This window comes from Cherax quadricarinatus, chromosome 56 (assembly GCF_038502225.1).
Source record: "Cherax quadricarinatus isolate ZL_2023a chromosome 56, ASM3850222v1, whole genome shotgun sequence".
Classification (NCBI taxonomy): domain Eukaryota; kingdom Metazoa; phylum Arthropoda; class Malacostraca; order Decapoda; family Parastacidae; genus Cherax; species Cherax quadricarinatus.
The window spans coordinates 10,329,509-10,355,324 of record NC_091347.1 but is presented as its reverse complement, the minus strand read 5'-3'; the positions used below and the strand labels follow the sequence as shown (position 1 = coordinate 10,355,324).

General features: G+C 39.3%; 1 protein-coding gene across 3 annotated transcripts in view; it reads left to right on the top strand.

Annotated features, from left to right (window-relative positions):
* Window positions 1-25,816, top strand: part of l(1)G0020 (RNA cytidine acetyltransferase l(1)G0020) — a 174,866-nt gene that overhangs the window by 46,903 nt on the left and 102,147 nt on the right. For all 3 annotated transcript variants that reach the window (XM_070097055.1, XM_070097057.1, XM_070097056.1), the window contains 3 exons: window positions 8,174-8,344; window positions 15,587-15,763; window positions 21,780-21,956. In XM_070097055.1, coding sequence (XP_069953156.1) covers window positions 8,174-8,344; window positions 15,587-15,763; window positions 21,780-21,956 — 525 coding nt within the window. The remainder of the gene's footprint in view (window positions 1-8,173; window positions 8,345-15,586; window positions 15,764-21,779; window positions 21,957-25,816) is intronic.

Here is a 25,816-nt window from a genome sequence, read left to right as displayed (position 1 = left end):
AGAAGAAAACCCAGAGGGGTGTGTATATATGTGCTTGTACATGTATGTGTAGTGTGACCTAAGTGTAAGTAGAAGTAGCAAGACGTACCTGAAATCTTGCATGTTCATGAGACAGAAAAAAGGACACCAGCAATCCAACCGTCATGTAAAACAAATACAGTGGACCCTCAACCAGCGATATTAATCTGTTCCTGAGAGCTCATCGTTAGTCAAAATTATTGTTAGTCAAGTTAATTTTCCCCATAAGAAATAATGGAAATCAAATTAATCCGTGCAAGACACCCAAAAGTATTGAAATTTTTTTTTTTATCACATGAAATATTAATTTTAATACACACAAACTGAAGATTACATGCACAGTTACATGACACTTACCTTTATTGAAGATCTGGTGATGATTGATGGGATGGGAGGAGGGGAGAGGTGTTAGTGTTTAGAAGGGGAATCCCCTTCCATTAGCACTTGAGACAGCAAGTCTTTTTCTGGGGTTACTTCCCTTGTTCTTTTAATGCCACTAGGACCAGCTTCAGAGTCACTGGACTTCTGTCGCACAACATATCTGTCCATAGTTACCTGTACCTCTCGTTCCTTTATGACTTTCCTAAAGTGGTTCACAACATTGTCAGTGTCACCATTAAACACTTGTTCAGGTTTCAGTCCTTCACTGTCTATGTACTCCTTGAATTCCTGCACATATTTTTCAGCTGCTTTTTGGTCCAAACTGGCAGCCTCACCATGCCTTATCACACTATGTATGCCACTACGATTCTTAAATCTCTCAAACCAACCTTTGCTGGCCTTAAATTCACTCACATCACCACTAGTTGCTGGCATTTTTCTAATTAAATTGTCATGCAACTTCCTAGCCTTTTCACATATGATCGCTTGAGAGATGCTATCACCTGCTATCTGTTTTTCATTTATCCATACCAATAACAGTCTCTCAACATCTTCTATCACTTGCGATCTCAGTTTCGAAAACATAGTTGCACCTTTGGCAAGAACAGCTTCCTTGATTGCCGTTTTCTTGGCCACAATAGTAGCGATGGTTGATTGGGGTTTTGTGTACAGCCTGGCCAGCTCAGAGACACGCACTCCACTTTCATACTTAGCAATGATCTCTTTCTTCATATCCATAGTAATTCTCACCCTTTTTGCTGTAGGGTTGGCACTAGAAGCTTTCTTGGGGCCCATGGTGACTTATTTTGCAGGTGCAATCACTAAAATGGCTGTGATAATATGAAATGTTCCGATTGTATGCTTGGAAGCGACCGCGGTGGCTGGCTGGCTTGTAAACACTGGCCAGAAGTGGACGCGTCTCAGACGGAACGAATAGTGTTGGTCGAGTTTTTTAGCGCTAATTGAGGCAAAATTTTTGCGATAAAATGTATCGCTAGTCAGATTTATCGTTAATCAATGGCATCGCTGGTCGAGGGTCCACTGTACCAGGCTTCCTTTTTACACTCACTTGGTAGGACAGTAGTACCTCCCTGAGTGGTTGCTGTCTACCAACCTACTACAGTGGACCCCCACATACCGTTGGCATCACATAACGTTAAATCCGCATACCGATACATTTTATCACTAAGATTTTGCCTCGCATACCGCTAAAAAACCCGCTCAACGCTATTCGTCCGAGACGCGTCTAATGTGCGGCCTGAGCTAGCCTCACATGTTCCGCCGGTGGCATTGTTTACCAGCCATCCTCCGCGGTAACATCCAAGCATACAATCGGAACATTTCGTATTATTACAGTGTTTTTGGTGATTTTATCTGCAAAATAAGTGACCATGGGCCCCAAGAAAGCTTCTAGTGCCAACCCTACAGGAATAAGGGTGAGAATTACTATAGAGATGAAGAAAGAGATCATTGCTAAGTATGAAAGTGGAGTGCGTGTCTCCGAGCTGGCCAGGTTGTAGAGTAAACCCCAATCAACCATTGCTACTATTGTGTCCAACAAAATGGCAATCAAGGAAGCTGTTCTTGCCAATGGTTCAACTGTGTTTTCGAAACAGAGATCGCAAGTGATGGAAGATGTTGAGAGACTCTTATTGGTATGGATAAACGAAAAACAGATAGCAGGAGATAGCATCTCTCAAGTGATCATAAGTGAAAAGGCTAGGAAGTTGCATGAGGATTTAATTAAAAAAATGCCTGCAACTAGTGATGATGTGAGTGAATTTAAGGCCAGCAAAGGTTGATTTGAGAGATTTAAGAAGCGTAGTGGCATACATAGTGTGATAAGGCCTGGTGAGGCTGCCAGTTCGGACCACAAAGCAGCTGAAAAATATGTGCAGGAATTCAAGGAGTACATAGACAGTGAAGGACTGAAACCTGAACAAGTGTTTAATTGTGATGAAACAGACCTGTTTTGGAAGAAAATGCCAAGCAGGACCTACATTACTCAGGAGGAAAAGGCACTCCCAGGACATAAAGCTATGAAATACAGGCTTACTCTGTTGATGTGTTCCAATGCTAGTGGTGATTGCAAAGTGAAGCCTTTATTAGTGTATCACTCAGAAACTCCCAGAGCGTTCAGGCAAAAGAATATCCTCAAGGCTAATTTGTGTGTGCTGTGGAGGGCAAACAGTAAGGCATGGGTCACTAGGGACTTTTTCTATGACTGGTTACACCAAGCATTTGCCCCCAATGTGAAAAATTACCTAACTGAAAAGAAATTAGACCTTAAGTGCCTCCTGGTGTTAGACAATGCCCCTGGTCATCCTACAGACGTGGCAGAGCGACTTTATGAGGACATGAGCTTCATTAAGGTGAAGTTTTTGCCTCCTAATACCACTCCTCTCCTGCAGCCCATGGACCAGCAGGTTATTGCAAATTTCAAAAAACTGTACACAAAAGCTCTGTTTGAAAGGTGCTTTGTAGTGACCTCAGAAACTCAGTTGACTCTAAGAGAGTTTTGGAGAGATCACTTTAATATCCTCAATTGTGTAAACCTTATAGGTAAGGCTTGGGAGGGAGTGACTAAGAGGACCTTGAACTCTGCTTGGAAGAAACTGTGGCCAGAATGTGTAGACCAAAGGGATTTTGAAGGGTTTGAGGCTAACCCTGGGAATCCTATGCCAGTTGAGGAATCCATTGTGGCATTGGGAAAGTCCTTGGGGTTGGAGGTTAGTGTGGATGATGTGGAAGAGTTGGTGGAGGAGGACAATGAAGAACTAACCACTGATGAGCTGATAGATCAACTTCAACAGCAAGAGGCCAGACCTGAGGAAACTGGTTCGGAGGAGGGGAGAGAGAAATTGAAGAAGTTGCCTACTTCAAAGATTAAGGAAATGTGTGGAATGTGGCTTAAAGTACAAACCTTTTTTGATGACAATCACCCTAACACAGCTATTGCAAGCCGTGCTGGTGACTATTACACTGACACTATTGTGAAACACTTTAGGAAAGTCATAAAGGAACGAGAGGTACAGGCCACTATGGACAGATATGTTGTGCGACAGAAGCCCAGTGACTCTGAAGCTGGTCCTAGTGGCATTAAAAGAAGAAGGGAAGTAACCCCAGAAAAGGACTTGACACCTCAAGTCTTAATGGAAGGGGATTCCCCTTCTAAACACTAAGACTCTCTCCTCCTCCCATCCCATCAATCATCACCAGATCTTCAATAAAGGTAAGTGTCATGTAACTGTGCATGCCTTTTTCAGTTTGTGTGTATTAAAATTAATATTTCATGTGGTAAAATTTTTTTTTTTCATACTTTGGGGTGTCTTGCACGGATTAATTTGATTTCCATTATTTCTTATGGGGAAAATTCATTTGCATAACGATAATTTCGCATAACAATGAGCTCTCAGGAACGGATTAATATCGTTATGCGGGGGTCCACTGTACTTATTCCTAGTACTATATCTCCTTTTATCTCCATGGGGAAGTGGAACAGAATTCTTCCTCCGTAAGCCATGCGTGTCGTAAGAGGCGACTGAAATGCTGGGAGCAAGGGGCTAGTAACCCCTTCTCCTGTATATATTACTATATTTGAAAGGAGAAACTTTTGTTTTTCCTTTTGGGCCACCCCACCTCGGTGGGTTACGGCTGGTACGTTGAAAGAAGAAAGGATCTCTTTTTATTGTAATTGATTTTCACACAGTTACTTATCCGTACTTATCCGTTTTAACACTGTGAGCAAGTCTGCTCGCAGACTTGCTTATAGTGTCGAAGAATTTAAAAAAAATATTTTTATCATATAAAATGATAAAGAATCTTTTTCTGAAGGTAATGAAACCAAAAGTTTGAAATTTGATGGAAAACTTACGGAATTACACTCTTGTGAAGTTAGCAGTCTCTGCCATATTTACACTTCAGTGATTTCACCTACTTTGAGCCTTATTTGAGGCCAATTCCTTAGTTCCATGTAACCAAACTCATAGCTATTTCACTAGAACTCTTTTTATTCTATCAATTGAGTATGAGAATCCGCCCATTTACTTATTTCAACTGCACAAATAAGTGATCAGAAATTACTAATTTGGCCAATTTCTCATAAAATTCAAGAAAGGCCAATTTCAAAATAGGGACCAGAATTAAATAATACTAATATTCCTGGCACTCAAATAACATTTTCTCTGTTCATTAGTCATGTCTCCAGGCCCCTCTTATGTTACACTTGCTTTTCATTTTGAATTTTTATTCATACTAAAAATAGATGATTTACTGTTATTCAGACTACTGCATCATTGTAATATTGTAATTGTATAAATAATATCATCGCATTCACGAATGCATTTTAGACCCACCAGTTAACATGTATTGGATACATGACGTGATTTGTTTACTCATGAACATCATCAAAAATCTAACATTTCTGCTACTTTGAGCTCAATTTCAAGCTCTATTTCTTCCATTCTATCCAATGAGACCATGAAAATAAGAATACAACCATAAATACCATACAAAGATACACTGCAAAGTTGCTGTTTTAACCCTTTGAGGGTTTTCGTCGTACTAGTACGTCTTACGCGTAGGGGTTTTTGACGTACTAGTACTCATAAATTCTAGAGGCCTCAAATCGAGTGGGAGAAAGCTGGTAGGCCTTCATATGAAAGAATGGGTCTATGTGGTCAGTGTGCACAGTCTAAAAAAAATCCTGCAGCACACAGTGCATAATGAGAAAAAAAAACCTTTTACCATTTTTTTTTAATAAATCAGCGACTTTGCAGTGTATTTTCGTATGGTATTTATTGTTGTATTCTAGTTTTCTTGGTCTCATTTTATAGAATGGAAGACATATTACAGAAATTGAGATGATTTTGACTGGTTTTACAAAGAAAGGTGCCTTGAAATTGAGCTCAAAGTAGCAGAAATGTTCGATTTTTACCAAACTTCAAAAGTAAACAAATCGTGCCAAGCGTGCAATATACGTCAACTGGTGAGTCTAATATTCTTTCACAAGTGCACCAATAATATTTATACCATTTTTTACACTAATGCAGTAGTCTGCATAACAGTAAATCTTATATTTTTTGTGAAAATAAAAATTCAAAGTGGAAAGCAAAAGAATATAAGAGGGGCCTTGAGACATGACTAATGACTAGAGGAAATGTCATTTTAGTGCCAGGAATGTCTTTCTTGTTTATTCTGGACCCTATTCGGAAATTGGCATCTTTTGAAATTTGTGTGAAATTGGCAAAATTGCTAAATTCTGACCACTGTACTGGATAGTTGAATTTCATAAATGAGTGGTTTCTTGCACCCATTCGATAGAAAAAATGGAGTTCTAGCGAAATATTCATGTTTTTTGTCGACTAGTACAGTGAAATTGGCCGAAAATGGGGCTCAAAATGGGCAAAATCGCCGATGCGTAAACATCGCCGAGACCGCTAACTTTGCGAGAGCATAATTCCGTAAGTTTTCTATCAAATTTCAAACTTTTGGTGTCTTTATGATCAGGAAAAGATTCTCTATCTTTTCATAAGAGAAAATAATTTTTTTTTTTTTTAAATTTGGCCGACCCTGAGAACGAGTTTCGGAGAGGGCCTGTCGACCCTCAAAGGGTTAAATAAAAAAAGTTTCAGTTTTTTCTCGTTATTCACTGCTTGCTTCAAGATTTTTTTATACTATGCACACTGCCCATGCAGACCCATTCTCTCATATGTAGGCCTACCAGCTTTCTGAATTTGAAGCTGCTAGAATTTTGGTCTGTTACAGGACTGAGACTGGCTTCAAAGCTGTAATATTAGGGAACTGACACCGAAGGGGTTAAATAAGATCTTACAAGGACCCCAGTGGAAATAAGTCACTTTGACTTTTTTGGGTTATCCTAGGTAATTTACACATGTTACTTCTTCTTTCAACAAACTGTCCATATCCCACCGAGGCAGGGTGACCCAAAAGAACAACAAAAGCTTCTCTTTTTTACTTTAGTAATGTATTCAGGAGAAGGGGTTACTGTTTTCTTGCTCCCGGCATTTTGGTCGCCTCTTACAACACACATGGCTTATAGAGGAAGAATTCTGTTCCACTTCCCCATGGAGAACACATGTTACTGTGTATGATAATTTGTGTAACTGTGTTTATGTGTACTTGTACCTACAGATTAAATAATCTTACAGTTTTACCTTAATTTTTAAATTTATATGCATTTTTTATATACAGTGGAACCTCTACTTGCGATCATGTCCACATGCGAGTTTTTCCAAATACGAGCAGTCAATGGGTCGATTTTTTGCTTCCATACGCGAGCAAAATTTCCACAAACGAGCAGACCTCAAGGCAGGTTCCTTGACACTGGTGAGGGGGCTCTTGCTCTTAATCTCGGGAATTGTATCTCATTTGTTTGTTGGACTATCTTATTGAAACTTGGGCAATGTATGATGGAAAGATGCTTCTTAATGTACACCAAAAATGAAAGCAATCTAAGCATAAATAATGGAGTTCACTTTTCAGCAATTAGCCGCCCCTTAGCGGTAATTTTGAATGGTTTTTATGGTTGTATTCTTGTGTTTTTGGTCTCATTTGATAGAATGGAAGATATATTACAGAAATAGATATGATTTTAATTGCTTTCACGACAAAAAGTACATTGAAATAGAGCTCAACCTAGGGGAAATGGTCCATTGCTTGGCTGTTTCAGAGTAAACAAATGACATCACTGTCCATTCCAATATGCAGTCGTGAATGGGTTGACATTATTTATACAATTATTGCAATAAGGAATAAAAGTAAATCTTATATTTGTGTGAATAAAAATTACAAATTATTTATATAATAATAATAACAATATGTATAATAATACGTATAATAGTATAATAATAATAATAATAATAATAATATAATATGTATAATAATAATACATATATATAATGTACTACATATAACAATTATAATAGACGGCTTCAAAAGGCCGTAACTAGATGGCAGTGTTTACCACAACAAAGAGGGAGTGGTTGTGGCTGCCTCCACCTGTTACATAATGACATATTTTATTCATTCTAGAGTATATATCATGTTTCTATGTTATTTTTATTGATTGTTATGTCATACTAGATGAAATGTGATATATAAGTAAGCCGCATAGATGATATTAGCAAAATTATTCATGAAGTATTTTCATCGGTCTCCAGACAAACTCTCGTCCACCCCCGACACCGCCCATACCACTACATGAATGACATATTTTATTCATTCTAGAGTATATATCATGTTTATATGTTATTCATATTGTTTGTTATGTCATATTAGATGAACTGTGATGGATAAATAAGCCGTATAGATGATATTAGCTAAATTATTCATGAAGTATTTTGTCCAGTCTCCAGACAAACTCTTGTCCACCGCTGACACTGCCCATACCACCACATGAATGACATATTTTATTCATTTTAGAGTATATATTAGGTTTGTATGTTATTTATATTGTTTATTTTGTCATATTAGATGAAGTGAGATAGATAAATAAGCCGTAGAGTTGATATTAGCGAAATTATTGAAGTACAGAATTCCACTGGAAAGGATTAATTGCATTTCAATTAATTTAAATGAGGAAAATTGACTCTGCAAAGGAGCAAATCCAGTTGCAAGCAAGGTCATGGAACGGATTAAACTCGCAAAGGGAGGTTCCACTGTAATTACATTAAAAAATTATTATTAAAAAAAGGGTATTTGTAGAAGTGCATCAAGTTCTTAAAGACAGGATTATTACACTACTTGTAAACAGATAACTCTGGAGGAGTCTATACGATACAAGATGGGTGACCCAGTGGAAGCTTGGCTGCACCAGCTGCTGTGCCTGGAGGCCTCTCTCTCCACCCTCCCTCCCACCTTGCCGCAACCCAACGAATGTCAGCTCTTCTATGTCAACAGAGATACCCTCTTCGGTTACCATAAGGTTAGCTAAATCATCTTTATTTCCACTACAATATTCAAAATTAATGATTTCACATTATTTTTCAGGATTTAAGAATTTTTCTACCACATTTATAGTTTCTAAAGTAAAATGAGTTAAAGAAGAAAAAATATACATTATATATCGTTTAGTTACCATCTTGTCTGAAACATGACTACATCAAAATTTAAATGATCATCCACACTGCAACATCTCCATCTATCCTTCAGAGTGCAGGCATTATACTTCCCACCTTTAGAACTGCAACATCATCACCCATTCTTCAAAGTGTAGCCACTTTACTTCCAATCTCTAGAACTACAATATCTCTGTTTATTTTAAAGAGTGCAGGCACTATACTTCCAACCTCTGGAGCTGCAACATCACTGCCCATCCTTCAGAAAACTGCAGCATCACTGAACCTTTTGAAAAGGACTAAAATAATATGAGTACAGCAGATAGGTTTATAGAATTTGAATTGTGTAAAATAGGTAGATTTTGTAAGGTTATGCAGAATATAAGTGAAAGGTGTTGCAGTGATTGCATCAGTTTTTGTTATCCCAAAGAGGATAAAATGGATAAGCTGAAGAAAGTAACAAGTTTGATAAAATACTGTCCTCTTTTTTGAAGAAAATGCTTTTAAGGCTGAACATGGAAGAAAGTTCTTATAAAATCCAACACAGAAGAAAGTCCTTATAAAGTCCAATTTGGAGGATTGACATAGCCCCTCTGTTCAACTGACTAATTGGGAAGAGCAGGTGGCCAGTAATGAAAGTTATGGTGGAAAGAGAAAAGATTGTTTTGCCGTGATTGCAACAAATATGAACAATTCTGGGGCCAAAGGACTTTGTTCATTATTTCCAAATCTACTGACCTAGTGGACTTTGTTCAGTATTTCTGAAGTCCGTTCAATGGAGAGTTTATTTTATATGCAGTTAGATAAGAATAACTGTAAAGGAAGGGGTGAGAAACATTTCACATCTAGTCACAAAATGAGAGATGAATCTACCTGGTTAATGATATACAGTGAATTCCACATGACACGGTGGTTATGTTCCTGAAAATGTGTTGTTTGTGAAGGGTGTGTTATGTGAACTGATGATCAAGGAAGGAAAATACATTTATGTTCTGGGAACCTTAACTAAAGTAATACAAGGTTACCTAAAACAGTTCTTTAACTTCTGGTTGGTAGTACTTGTAGGTTATGACATGTGTGGAGAGTATTGTGTGATTGCTGAGGTGCATGGTTGTTGTTGAGCTGAGCTGGATGGTTGTTGTTGGGCTAAGGTGCTGGGTTGTTGTTGGGCTGAGGTGGAGGGTTGTTGGGCTGAGGTGAATGGTTGTTGTTGGACTGAGGTGAATGGTTGTTGAGCTGAGGTGGATGGTTGTTGTTGAGCTGAGGTGGAGGGTTGTTGTTGGGCAGAGGTGGAGGGTTGTTGGGCTGAAGTGAATGGTTGTTGAGCTGAGGTGGATGGTTGTTGTTGAGCTGAGGAGAATGGTTGTTGTTGGGCTGAGGTGGATGGTTATTGTTGAGCTGAGGTGGAGGGTTGTTGTTGGGCTGAGGTGGAGGGTTGTTGGGCTGAGGTGAATGGTTGTTGTTGGACTGAGGTGAATGGTTGTTGAGCTGAGGTGGATAGTTGTTGTTGAGCTGAGGTGAATGGTTATTGTTGGGCTGAGGTGGATGATTGTTGGGTTGTTGAGTTGTTGCTTGTTGGGTTGAGGTGGATGGTTGGTGTTGGACTTAGGTGGATGGTTATTGTTGCACTGAGGTGGATGGTTGTTGTTGCACTGAGGTGGATTGTTGTTGTTGGACTGAGATGGATGGTTTTGTTGGACTGAGGCAGATGGTTGTTGCACTGAGGTGAATGGTTGTTGGACTGAGGTGAATGGTTGTTGTTGGGCTGAGGTGGATTATTGTTCTTGGACTAAGGTGAATGGTTGTTGTTGGACTGAGGTGAATGGTTGTTGTTGGGATGAGTTGGATGGTAGTGGCTCTTGTTATGATTTAGATTGTAGTGGCTCTTGGGCTGAGATGAATGGTAGTAGAGTAGACAACCACATTTTGTGCAGGACATACTTCATGAAAGGAGATATCCATGGAGGCACAGTAGGTGAAGTGAACAACTTAGGGTAAAAAATAGGTTAGGTTCCATACCCCTCCAAATTTCCTTATAAATACACATTTCACCTAAAATAAAAACCTAAGTATTGTACAGTGATTTTAAAAGGCAAGCAGATATTATGGCCATATTAAAGTATATTATTATAGAATAATCCTGGGTGATTTAACTTAGTATAACCTAAGAAAGTCAAGAAATGTGCAATGCACTTATTTTAATTTTGATTGTTGTTGATTAAGTTGCTTGATGTCAGTGGAGAGATGTGGTGCAGCCCTAATGGGCCACAGATGGGGTGGATGAAGTAGAGGCTGGGGTTTGTGGGCTGATGTGGATGACTGGGGTTTACTTGCTAAAGTGGATTTTTGGGGTTCATGGGCTGAAGTGGATGGCTGGGGTTCATGGACTGATGTGGATGGCTGAGGTTCATGGACTGATGTGGATGGCTAAAGTTCATGGGCAGAGATGGATGGCTGGGGTTCACTGGCTAAAATGGATGGCTGGGAATCACTGGCTGAAGTGGATGGCTGGGGTTTATCGGCTGAGGTCAGTGCAGAGTTGTTGCTTACATGTGTATCTGCTGTGTATTATTCAGCAGTACTTTATACAGCTGATAGCAGGACATCATCAGCTGCTCCAGACTCCACTACCGAGCAGTGCTTCTTCTAGATGTGTCAGGGTTCTCATCAGTGAAAAAAGTCGCTGCAAGTTTAACAGCAACATAAAACTGCTCACCTAACCATTAAAGTGTTAACCGTTTCTCTGCAGGCTCCTCATCCTCATCCTCCTCAATCTCTACTATCTGGGAATTCAGCTCTGTCAACATTCTCTCTCCACATCTTTCTTCCACTTCATCTTCTAATAGTTCACTGATGCCTTCTGGCTGCATGTCTTCAAAGCCCTGCCACTTGACAGTCTCCTTACCAGCTGAAAATTTTTCTTAATTTGACTTTCTTGTGAGAGAAATTCTGTGAAATTATTCACCACACTAAGATATAATTTTCTGCAGACTGCATTTATTGTTGGTTTTGGTACATATCCCGTGCAGCTTTGATGTGGGTTAGACATCTGCAATGTTGAATTTATGCCAGAACTCTGGCAATCCAAGCTCTGAGTCATCATCCATTGGACAAGAGGTGAATACCCAACCTTACCTATTGGCCAGTACATGAGAACTGCTAGGTGACTACCCTAGCCTTACCTATCGTCCAGTACATGAGAACTGCTAGGCGATTATCACAGCCTCGCCTACTGTCCAGTACATGACAATTGCTAAGTATCTACAGTCTCGCCTATTATCCAGTACATGACAGTTGCTAGGTGACTGCCACAGCCTCACCTACTGTCCAGTACATAACAGGTGCTAGATGACTATCACAGCCTCACCTACTGTCCAGTACATAACAGATGCTAGGTGACTACTACAGTCTCACCTACTATCCAGTACATGACAGTTGCTATGTGACTACCACAGCCTCACCTACTGTCCAGTACATGACAGTTGCTAGGTGACTATCACAGCTGCACCAAACAATCTTTTAAAAATATTATATCATTATCCTTGACCCTCTCTACCAGATAATTAATGTACAGTGGTCCCTCAAGTTACGAACTTAATTCGTTCCAGAAGGCTGTTCGAGTGCCGATACCGAACGAATTTGTTCCCATAAGGAATAATGTAAATTAGATTAGTCCATTTCAGACCCCCCACAAATACACTTACAAAAGCACTTACAAAAATACACTTAAATAATTGTTCGAGTTGGGAACAGTTCAAAACCCGAGGTACCACTGTATTTGGTTAAGAAAATGTCTAACAATTCTTTGTCTTTCAACAAACCGGCCATATCCCACCAAGGCAGGGTAGCCCAAAAAGAAAAATGAAAGTTTCTCTTTTTAAATTTAGTAATACATTTACGGGAGAAGGGGGTTACTAGCCCTTTTCTCCCGGCATGTTAGTTGCCTCTTATGACATGCATGGCTTATGGAGGAAGAATTCTGTTCCACTCCCCCATGGAGATAAGCAGAAATAAACAAGAACAAGAACTAGGAAGAAAATAGAAGAAAACCCAGAGGGGTGTGTGTATATATATGCTTGTACACGTATGTGTAGTGTGACCTAAGTGTAAGTAGAAGTAGCAAGACGTACCTGTAATCTTGCCTATTTATGAGACAGACAAAAGACACAAGCAATCCTACCATCATGTAAAACAATTACAGGCTTTCGTTTTACACTCACTTGGCAGGACGGTAGTACCTCCCTGGGCGGTTGCTGTCTACCAACCTACTACCTACAATATACATGTATATATCTATGTATCCTAGGTAGTAGGTTGGTAGACAGCAACCACCCAGGGAGGTACTACCGTCCTGCCAAGTGAGTGTAAAATGAAAGCCTGTAATTGTTTTACATGATGGTAGGATTGCTGGTGTCTTTTTTTCTGTCTCATACACATGCAAGATTTCAGGTACGTCTTGCTACTTCTACTTACACTTAGGTCACACTACACATACATGTACAAGCATATATATACATACCCCTCTGGGTTTTCTTCTATTTTCTTTCTAGTTCTTGTTCTTGTTTATTTCCTCTTACCTCCATGGGGAAGTGGAACAGAATTCTTCCTCCGTAAGCCATGTGTGTTTTAAGAGGCGACTAAAATGCCAGGAGCAAGGGGCTAGTAACCCCTTCTCCTGTCTATATTGCTAAATGTAAAAGGAGAAACTTTCGTTTTTCTTTTTGGGCCACCCTGCCTCGGTGGGATACAGCCGGTGTGTTGAAAGAAAGATATACAGGTACCATCCGACTTACGACCGAGTTCGGTTCCGGGAAACCGGTCGTAAGTCGAAATGGACATAAGTCGAACTTTACTACTGAATATCAACATTACATTTTTGCAATGACTTTATTTTATTGTTTTATTTTGGTATTTCATGTTTTACTTTACTTTTTATGCTGTTAGTACTGTATTTTATACTGTAAGGTTTAGGATAAACACTGTGTACAACACAAACAGTTGTTTATTTCCCAGAAATTTGGCATAAAAAACACGGTCGTAAGTCAAGTAGTTGTATGTCGAGCAGGTCGTAAGTTGGATGGTAGGTGTATATGTATATTCTAGGTAGTCCTAGGTAGTAGGCTGGTAGACAGCAACCGCCCAGGGAGGTACTACCGTCCTGCCAAGTGAGTGTAAAACAGAAGCCTGTAATTGTTTTTCAAGATGGTAGGATTGCTGGTGTCTTTTTTTTTCTGTCTCATAAACATACAAGTTTTCAGGTACATCTTGCTACTTCTACTTACACTTAGGTCACACTACACATACATGTACAAGTATATATATACATACCCCTCTGGGTTTTCTTCTATTTTCTTTCTAGTTCTTGTTCTTGTTTATTTTCTCTTATCTCCATGGGGAAGTGGAACAGAATTCTTCCACCATAAGCCATGCGTGTTGTAAGAGGCGACTGAAATGCCAGGAGCAAGGGGCTAGTAACCCCTTCTCCTGTATATGTTGCTAAGTAAAAGGTGAAGCTTTCGTTTTTCCTTTTGGGCCACCCCGCCTCGGTGGGATACGGCCGATGTGTTGAAAGAAGAAAAGATATACACACACATACACATACTTATACATGCATGTGTAGCGTGACCTAAGTGTAAGTGGAAGTAGCGAGAAGTACCCAAAACCTGGCATATTTATTAGATAGAAGAAGGCTGGAGGCAGTGGAGATGTCATGTCTGAGGGCAATGTGTGGTGTGAATATAATGCAGAGAATTCGTAGTTTGGAAGTTAGGAGGAGGTGCGGGATTACCAAAACTGTTGTCCAGAGGGCTGAGGAAGGGTTGTTGAGGTGGTTCGGACATGTAGAGAGAATGGAGCGAAACAGAATGACTTCAAGAGTGTATCAGTCTGTAGTGGAAGGAAGGCGGGGTAGGGGTCGGCCTAGGAAGGGTTGGAGGGAGGGGGTAAAGGAGGTTTTGTGTGCGAGGGGCTTGGACTTCCAGCAGGCATGCGTGAGCGTGTTTGATAGGAGTGAATGGAGACAAATGGTTTTTAATACTTGACGTGTTGTTGGAGTGTGAGCAAAGTAACATTTATGAAGGGATTCAGGGAAACCGGCAGGCTGGACTTGAGTCCTGGAGATGGGAAGTACAGTGCCTGCACTCTGAAGGAGGGGAGTTAATGTTGCAGTTTTAAAAACTGTAATGTAAAGCACCCTTCTGGCAAGACAGTGATGGAGTGAATGATGGTGAAAGTTTTTCTTTTTCGGGCCACCCTGCCTTGGTGGGAATCGGACAGTGTGATAAAAAAAAAAAAAAAAAAAAAAAAAAAGACACCAGCAGCCCTACCATCATGTGAAACAATTACAGGTTTCTGTTTCACACTCATTTGGCAGGATGATAGTATCTCCCTCGGTGGTTGCTGTATACCAACCTACTGCCTAGATGTCTAACAATTATTTACTATAATTTCTATTTGAATATTTTCAATGATGTTGACTGCACATCAGTGTTTGTTAGTTTACACCACACAGTGGCTTCATCAGTCCAATACAAAGCAGGTGTAAGGAGAGGAGGAGTACGAGGTAAACAGTCCCTCAGCCTGGAGTCGATATGTTCAGTCCATCAATCTTGTAGAATTGAACATATCGACTCCAGGCTGAGGGACTGATTACCTCGTACTCCTTCTCTCCTTACACCTGCTTTGTATTGGACTGATGAAGCCACTGTGTGGCGAAACGTTTCCTGAATAAAGATTCCCATGTGTTGCATAAGTGTCTCACTCTTCAACTTGCGGTTTTCCAAACCATTCATCACATACTTTGTTCCTGTGGCAGACATGTGAAGTATAAGTTGGAACTTTGTAAATCAGGGGTTTACTGTTTAGTCTGCCTGAAATACACAGTAGCATGCTAGTGGCTTTCTTTGGTGAATAACAATATTTTATTACATATAAACTACATTTTGTTTGCTTCAGAAAGAAATAATTTGTTTATACAAGAATAGTAGTTGTTTATGCTGTTTTTTTTTTTTTTGGCCTAGATGATGGACTTGCAAATAGTAGAATATATACAAAGGTTTAATATTGAATTATTGTTCTCTTTGTATTAAGCTTCACTTGTTGTATTGTAGGTGTCTGAGAAGTTTTTAAAGGCCGTGATGGGACTACTTGTGTCATCACACTACCGTAACACACCTGATGACTTGCAGACACTCTCTGATGCTCCGGCACATCACCTCTTTGTCTTGCTCCCACCACAAGATCAAACTAAAGGAGATGCTTTACCCTCAGTGCTTTGTGTTATCCAGGTATGGTAAACTTTGAGTAAGATGAGTTTAAATTGGCCAAGTTATTAGTTTGTCTCTGGGCATTTCCTTCTATTATATATTTTATTTTGAATTGTATTTTAGTTTTTAAACAATCTTGCAAATGTTGTGTAGACACTAAATTTCTTTGAATTCCTTTTGATACCATATGTCACTTTGGTTCTGATTGGGTTAATCAGAGGAAAGTGTTGTCACAGGAGTAGTGTTTATGGCACTCAGTAGACACATGATTGAGTCTTCACTTATCCTAATGGTTTACTGATCCGGTTAGCCGGACTTGAATCCTGGAGTGGGAAGTACATTGCCTGTGCTCTGAAGGAGGGGTGTTGATATGTTGCAGTTTTTTAACTGTAGTATAGGCATGCCCACAGCATGACAGTGATAGATTGATTGATTATGAAAGTGTTTCTCCTTTTTTTGGGTCATCCTGCTTCAGTGGGAAATGACTGATGGGTTAATAAAAGAAATTATAACATTGTTGATGCTAATAATGCTTCCTCTCTGTAGTGCTCTCTGTTTTTTTTACTGACTAAGTTTCCTTAATACCCTTTCAGGGTCGAGAAGCCCTCTCCTAAAATTGTTCTCAGGGTTAAAAATTTTTTGGAAAAAAAAATTATTTTTCTTACAAAATGATAGAGAATCTTTTCCCAATCATAATGACACCAAAAGTGTGAAATTTGATGGAAAACTCACGGAATTATGCTCTCGCAAAGTTAGCGGTCTCGACGATGTTTACGCATCAGCGATTTCGCCAACTTTGAGCCCTATTTTCAGCCAATTCCTGTGTACTTGTCGACAAAAATCATATTTATTTCACTAGAACTCCATTTTTTCTATCGAATGAGTACAAGAAACCACCCATTTACCAATTTCAACTATCCAGTAAAGTGATTAGAAATTGGCAATTTTGCTAATTTCACACAAATTTCAGAAGATGCCAATTTCCAAATAGGGTCCAGAATAAACAAGACAGACATTCCTGAAACTAAAATAATAAGTTCTATGCTTGTTAGTCATGTCCCCAGGCCCCTCTTATATTTCTTTTGCTTTCCACTTTGAATTTTTATTCTTACAAAAAATAGAAGATTTACTGTTATGCAGACTACTGCATTGGTGTAGAAATGGTATAAATAATATCAGCGTACTTGTGAAAGAATATTAGACTCACCAGTTGACGTGTATTGGACACATGGCATGATTTGTTTACTTTTGAACTTTGGTAAAAATTGAACACTTTTGCTAATTTGAGCTCAATTTTAAGGTACTTTTCATTGTGAAACCAATCAAAATCATCTCAATTTCTGTAATATGTCTTCCATTCTATAAAATGAGACCAGGAAAACTAGAATACAACCATAAATACCATATGAAAATACAGTGCAAAGTCTCTGTTTTAATCCAAAAGCACTGTGTGCTGCAGGATATTTTTTTATACTGTGCACACTGACCACATAGACCCATTCTTTCATATGTAGGCCTACCAACTTTCTCTCGCTAGACTTGAAGGCGCTAGAATTCAGGGATTCTAGTATGTCAATAACCCTGGTGCATAAGCCGTACTAGTACGTTGAAAACTCTGAAAGGGTTAACCCTTTCACTGTCGAGACCCCCACTCATAAACTTGCTCTCAGTGTCGAAGAATTAAAAAAAAAGCTGTTTTTTCTTATCAAATGATAGAGAATCTTTTCCCAGTGGTAATAACACCAAAAGTATGAAATTTGATGGAAATCTTGCGGAATTACACTCTCACTATGTTAGCGGTCTCAGCGATATATACACATCAGCGATTTTGCCCAATTTGAGCCCTATTTTTGGCCAATTCCATTGTTCCATTTGAACAAACTCATAGCTATTTCACTAGAACTCCATTTGTTCTATCAATTGAGTACAAGAAACTGCCCCTTTACTGATTTCAACTACCCAATAAAGTGGTCAGAAATTGGCAATTTGGCCAATTTCACAAAAATTTCTAAAGATGCCAATTTCAAAATAGGGTTCAAAATAAACAATGCAGACATTCCTGGCACTAAAATAACATTTTCTCTGTTCATTAGTCACGTCTCCAGGCCTCTCTTGTATTACTCTTGCTTTCCATTTTTAATTTTTATTCACACAAAAAAATAGAAGATTTACTGTTAAGCAGACTACTGCATTATTATAATAATTGTATAAATAATGTCAATCCATTTGTGAGTGCGTATTAGACTGGCCAGTTGGACACGTATTTGTTTACTCTTGAACATTGGCAAAAATTGAACATTTCCGCTCTTTTGAGCTCAATTTCAAAGTACTTTTCATCATGAAACCAATCAAAATCATCTCTGTTTCTGTAACATATCTTCCATACTATCAAATGAGACCAAGAAAACGAGAATACAACCATAAATACCATACGAAAATACACCTCAAGGTCGGCGTTATAAACCAGAAACGTGGTCGGAGTTTTTTTTTCTCATTATGCACTGCATGGTGCAGGATTTTTTTTATACTGTGCACACTGACCACGCAGACCTATGCTCTCTAATGTAGGTCTACCAACTTTCTCTCACTAGATTTGAAGCCGCTAGAATTTTGGTGTAATACTGTGGTACCAACACTGGCTTTCAACCTGTAATACTATGGCACCAACAGTGAAAGTGTTAAATATCCTCAAATACAGTAGGGTCCCACTTGTACGGCAGGTTAGGTTCCAGGCTACCACCAGAGAGCGGACATCGCCAGAAAGCAGAATGCCATTTTTTCCACTTATAAATGCATACAAATGCCAAATAACAAGTTCACACTAACATATACAGTGGTACCTCAAGTTTTGAACAGCTCCCAACTCAAACAATTATGTAAGTGTATTTTTGTAAGTGCTTTTGTAAGTGTATTTGTGGGGGGTCTGAAATGGATTAATCTAATTCACATTATTCCTTATGGGAACAAATTCGTTCAGTAATGGCACTCAAACAGCCTTCTGGAACGAATTAAGTTCGTAACTCAAGGTACCACTGCATTAAGCTGACAGTAGAACTAGGCATTAAAAAACAATAAAAAGTACATTCATTACTTACCTTAAAATATTTGTAATCTTAATGTAGGGTGGGAGTAGTATTTATTTGTAGGAAGTCAGGTGTAGATAGTTGATAGGTGTAGGTAGCCATAGGTGCAGGCAGCCATAAGTGTAGGTAGCTGTAGGTGCAGGTAGCCATAGGCGTAGGTAACCCTCCCAGGCATAATATTTGATATTTAAAATGGCCCAGAGTGATAAAATACACATACAGTACTCTCATTACTTACCTTAAAATATGTGTAGTTTTAATGTAGGGTGAGAGGTGAGTAGTACAGCCTCTCCTCACTTAATGACAGAGTTCTGTTCCTGAGACCATGTCATTAAACGAATTCGTGTCTAAGTGAGGAGCGTACTGTAATGGTAGTGAGCTATGTCACCCATCTTTGATATTGTTTTCATGTCACCTTTGCACCATTTATATAACATTTTTGGTATGTTTTTATGTTTATACAGTAGTGTACTGTATATTGAAATAAACAGAATAGAAGAAATCAGCTCTGATATACATTATTTAGGTATGAATACCGGTCAGAGAGCCATTGTAAGTCCGAGGTGTCAGTACACGAGTATGTTGCTAAGTGAGGAGAGGCTGTATTTATTTATAGAAAGTCAGGTGTAGGTAGTCAGTAGGTGTAAGTAGTCAGGAAGCCCCCCTACACCAGCTACCTCCACTGACCCAGAGTGATATTATCATCAACATATCTTGTTCACTGAGCTTAATCATTTCTAGCAACTACTTTTAGATACCATCATAAACGAAGGGATAAGTGATCAGAAGAAATCTTGCCGAGAATTGTAAACAAAGCTGAGTGCTTTAATTGGAGTGACTGGGTCAAATGCAGATTGATACACAATTTTTCTGATGCTACCACACCTTATAATTATGTGAAATTTATTTTACTGTGGGTGTGTATATCATGTTTATATCCTATGTAATGTGTTTCTTATATAATTTTGAGGAAAATATCATGGATGGATTAATAAAAATGTCTATTTTAATGTAAAATAAGACATTTAATGAGCCCAAGAGTGATTATTATTATTATGTATTAGTATTATTATTATTACTACTGTGTCAAGACTAGAGGGACACACTTAGTGATTTTAATGTGTACCTGCACACCAGCACAGTAAGTGTTTTTAGGTACAGGTATACATAAGTATAATTATAAGAGTACATATAAAATATGCAATAACTTTAAAACACTTGAAATTTTGGAAAGTTTCCAGACATAATGGAAAGATGTAAACAAACTGGGTAGCATGCAGTGACCATATTAACTCGTTCAGGGTTTCGGCCATACTAGTACAGCTTACACACCAGGGGCCATGACTACTCATAAATTCTAATGCCTTCAAATCTAGTGAGAGAAAGCTGGTAGGCCTACATATGAAAGAATGGGTCTATGTGGTCAGTGTGCGCAGTATAAAAAAATCCTGCAGCACACAGTGTGTAATGAGAAAAAAAAAAAACTTTGACCGTGTTTTTGGATTAAAACGGCGACTTTGCACTTTATTTTCGTATGGTATTTATTGTTGTATTCTAGTTTTCCTGGTCTCATTGGAATGGAAGACATATTACAGAAATTGAGATAATTTTACTGGTTTTACAATGAAAAGTACCTTGAAATTGAGCTCAAAGTAGCAGAAATGTTCAATTTTTACCAAAGTTCAAAAGTAAACAAATCATGCTAAGTGTCCAATACACGTCAACTGGTGAGTCTAATATTCTTTCACAAGTGCGCCGATATTATTTTTACCATTTCTACACTAATGCAGTAGTCTGCATAACAGTAAATCTTCTATTTTTTGTGAGAATAAAAATTTAAAGTGGAAAGCAAAAGAAATGTAAGAGGGGCATGGGGACGTGACTATTGAACAGAGGAAATGTTATTTTAGTGCCAGGAATGTCTTTCTTGTTTATTCTGGACCCTATTTGGAAATTGGCATCTTTTGAAATTTGTGTGAAATTGACAAAATTGCTAAATTCTGACCACTGTATTGGATAGTTGAAATTGGTAAATTGGTGGTTTCTTGTACTCATTCGATAGAAAAAATGGAGTTCTAGCGAAATAGTTATGATTTTTGTTGGCTAGTACATTGTAATTGGCGAAAAATAGGGCTCAAAGTGGGCAAAATTGCCGATTTGTAAACATCGTTGAGACCGCTAACTTCGCAAGAGCATAATTTTGTAAGTTTTCCATCAAATTTCATACTTTTGGTATCATTATTATCGGGAAAAGATTCTCTCTTTTCATAAGAAAAAATAATTTTTTTTTTTTAAATTTGAGGGACCCTGAGAACAAGTCTCTGAGAGGGCCTGTGAACCCTGAAAGGGTTAAGGAGTCAGGTGGGGGGGGGGGGGGGGAGCGGTGTAGCAAGTTTTTGTCATAATCTGAAGTGCCCATATTAGTGGAACGCCATAAGGCGAAACACTGTAAAGCGGGCTCTACTGTATGTGATAGTATGGCAGGCTGGAAAATCTCAGGATGGCCAGATCATGTCTGTATCATAGTAAATAGTATGCTAGGCTGGTAATCTCATGATGTACAGATCATGTCTGCATCCTAGTAGATAGTATGCTAGGCTGGTAATCTCAGGATGGACAGATCATGTCTGTATCATAGTAAATAGTATGCTAGGCTGGTAATCTCAGGATGGACAGATCATGTCTGTATCATAGTAGATTATATGCTAGGATGGCCAGATCATGTCTGTATCCTAGTAGATAGTATGCTAGGCTGGTAATCTCAGAATAGACAGATCATGTTTGTATCATAATAGATAATATGCTAGGCTGGTAATCTCAGGATGGACATATGTCTTAAAATTTTTTTAAAGTGGCATGATGAATTTCTAATTATATACTCTAACATTTTTGAATATGAAGATAAGTGTACATGATAATTAAGAGTTTTAATCTAGTGTTATATTGCCCCTTAGGTAGCACTGGAAGGTAAGATATCCAAATCTTCAGTGTTGTCTGCACTGACTCAAGGAGAAAAGCCAGCAGGAGACCTTATTCCATGGACAGTCAGTAACCAGTTCCAGAACCATGACTTTCCACAGCTCTCCGGGGCTCGTATTGTTCGCATTGCTACACATCCTAACATACAGGGAGTAAGTTAAAACCAAAACTAAACATTAACATCAAGAAGATTGACCTTTTTGCTTTTGCTCTTAAGATTTAACACAAAACACCACAAGGAAAATGTTTTTAGAAAACTGAACAACTACCTGCTGAAACTGCTGATCAACCGGGTTGTGATGGATATTTAAGTGTATTGTTGGTTGCCTGGTGTAGATGATGGGTGGCTGGGAGGGTGAGTGTGTAGTTGGTGGTGTAGGCAGTAATAAGGGTAGTGGATGACTAGGTGGTGAGGTGTGTGGATGATGTGTTAGGGCAGAAGGTCTAATAAAGTGTGGGTGTCAAGTTGTAAGGAAATGGTTTAGGTGAGGGTGTGGGGCTAGGCAAAGTTGGCCTTGAGGTAGTGGGGGAAATTTGGCCATGTTGGAATGGTGTAGATGTAGACATGTGGTCATGGGGGTAAATATTGTATGGGTGGGTTGTGGGCAGAGATTGCTGGTTGGAATGGTGTGGATGAAGGCATGTGGGAGTTGTGTGGGTGGAGGTTGTTGGGTGTGTAGCAAGGAATGGGTGAACGCAAGCAGTATGGCTGAGGTGTGTGGCTGAGGTACAGTTGACCCCGGTTTTTGTAATTAATCCTTTCCAGAGAGAGTGACTAAACCTGAATCTGACAAATTCCGAATTAATTTTCCCCATAAGAAACACACACCCCATAAGAAATAATGGAAATCCAATTAAACCGTTTCAGACACCCAAAAGCATTAAAAAAAATGTTTTCTACATGAAATATACATTTACCTACACAGAAAACAATGATAAATGAAGAATAAAACAATAACATCACACTTACCTTTATTGAAGACCTGGTGATGTATGGAAAACGGGAGGAGGGGAAAAGATGGAGGAGTTCACAGTTGTTTGGAAGGGGAATCCCCTTCCATAAAGACTTGAGGTACCAAGTCCTTATCCTGGGTTACTTCCCTTATTTGTTTTTTAATGCCACTAGGACCAGCCTGAGAGTCATTGGACCCCTGTCGCTCAAAAAAGTGTTCCAGAGAGGTCTGTTTCTGGCGTATGTTAGGAATTGTGTTAGGAGACAGGACAAGACAGTCCTTCAGTATGACACTAATATCAGCTCTACGGCTTATTTATATAGCACAATTCATCTAATATGACATAATAAACAATATTAATAACATAGAAACATGATATATACTCTAGAATGAATAAAATATGGCATTAAGAATGTCGCAAGTGGTGGTGTGTTTGTTGTGGAGTGGTGAAGGCGGCAGCAGAGGTGGCGGTGTTAGTCAGTAGCCTTATATACCTTCAACAACAATGGAGGAGTCAGTTTCGTGCTGTCCTTTTTCTATCGGTTAATCGCTTAACTTGTTGAGAGGGTTCGTGGAGATATGATGGTTGGAGTTAAACACATTAGCAGAGTGTGAGGAGGAGGAGCCCTGACTGCTGTGTTGCCTTGTTGTAGACCTAAGCGTAGAGTGAGGGAGAGGCAGGGAGCCCAACGCTCACATGCGGCATCACGTGATGTCACACATGCTAGCCACTGAGCCTAGTAAGGGGTCAACTATGTAAAACATATGGATGGTACTATGATACTCATATGACATATACAGGTCTCCCTCAACATTCGCGAGGGTTAGGGGATCAAGAGCCTCGCGAATGTTGAAAAACCGTGAATGTTTGGTGCCCCAATATATTGTAGGGAAATATAATACAATACTGCTTCCTTAACTTGTTGAACCATGAACAATCATAAAATACATGAAAATGTCGTAAATTGTACTAAATATATACATGTTATGCTTTAATAACATGTATGTTATTAAATACCACAGACTCCACCAATGCCTCCACCACTTCCCCAACCACTGCGAGTCCCTACTACCCTCCCTCCGACCCCCGCAACTGGCAGCCAGCCCTCCCACCACTCAGTGTGGTGAGTGTTTTGTTTGTTCATTATTTGCTATTAAACTACAGTATAAATAATGTAAACCCATTCATGACTGCATATTGGAATGGCTATTCGGACAGGTATTGGACGGTGACATCATGTGTTTAGTCTTGAACACAGCAAAGAATCAAACATTTCTGCTACTGCTAATAATAACAATAGTAATAATAATAATAATAATAATAATAATAATAATATAATAATAATAATAATACGATATAATTGAAGAAGGAAATTGTACAAAAATACGAGGGAGTGGTTGACACATCGTCAGTGTGGCTTTGTTTATGCTGGAGTGAGCATTAGTCTCCCTGCTCTTCCAAACATTTCACAATAATTCAGTGGTTGAGGCAGTGGTATTTAATAACATATATGTTATAAATAATAATAGTACATATTAATAACATGTATTATTATTATTAATAACATGTATGTTATTAAATACCACTGCCTCAATCGCTTCCTCACCAGCTGCCTCACCCACTGCCTCAGTTGCTGCTTCAACAGTTGCCTCAATCGCTGCCTCAACAGCTGCCTCAACAGCTGCCTCAATCGCTTCCTCAACAGCTGCCTCACCCACTGCCTCAATCGCTGCCTCAACAGCTGCCTCAGTGACCACTGCCTCAATCGCTGCCTCAACAGCTGCCTCAATTGCTGCCTCAACAGCTGCCTCAATTGCTGCCTCAACAGCTTCCTCAATCGCTGCCTCAACAGCTGCCTCAATCGCTGCCTCAACAGCTGCCTCAATCGCTGCCTCAACAGCTGCCTCAATCGCTGCCTCAACAGCTGCCTCAACAGCTGCCTCATGCACTGCCTCATGCACTGCCTCAACAGCTGCCTCACCCACTGCCTCAATCGTTGCCTCACCCACTGCCACAATCGCTGCCTCAACAGCTGCCTCAATCGCTGCCTCAACAGCTGCCTCAACAGCTGCCTCAACCACTGCCTCTACCACTGCCTCTACCACTCCAGTCACACTCAGTCTACAAGTACCAAACACAATGAATTATTGTGAAATGTTTGGAAGAGCAGGGAGACTAATGCTCACTCCAGCATAAACAAAGCCACACTGACGATGTGTCAACCACTCCCTCATATTTTTGTACAACTTCCTTCTTCAATTATATCGTATTTATTATTATTATTATTATTATTATTATTATTATTATTACTATTGTTATTATTAGCAGTAGCAGAAATGTTTGAGTCTTTGCTGTGTTCAAGAGTAAACACATGTCACCGTCTAATACCTGTCCGAATAACCATTCCAATGTGCAGTCATGAATGGGTTTACATTATTTATACTGCAGTTTAATAGCAAATAATGAACAAACAAAACACTCACCACACTGAGTGGTGGGAGGGCTGGCTGCCAGTTGCGGGGGTAGGAGGGAGGGTAGTAGGGACTCGCAGGTGGCGGGAAACTTGAATATGATTTGGCGGCTGGGAATTTGGCGGTTGGGAATTTGGCAGTTGGGAATTCGCGAATGTGTGAAGCCCGCGAAAGCTGAAAACGTGAATGTTGAGGGAGACCTGTACATATACAGGGGATCAGCAACTATGCTGACAGCTCAGTCATGTTACGTATGTCGTCTCGACATACCATACTATGCTATAGGCTGAACAGGCAGGTGGCTCTGGGCTGATTCTATACAATAGCAAAGACACATGTAACTTAGAAGTAATAGATGGTATCGAATTATAAGAACAGATCATTGTATAAGAAAAGATGGAATTGATCGATTGATCTGTATTCATGCACTCTACGGATTCTGAGGAAGAATGTATATTTACAAAGGTGAAAGTAATTAACAGCAAGGACAGACCAGGCGCGCTTAGGTCATACTGCTAAATCTCAGAATTCGGAGGGAATGTGAACACAAAAAAAAATATTTCTGAAGAATTAATCAGCTAGTAAAA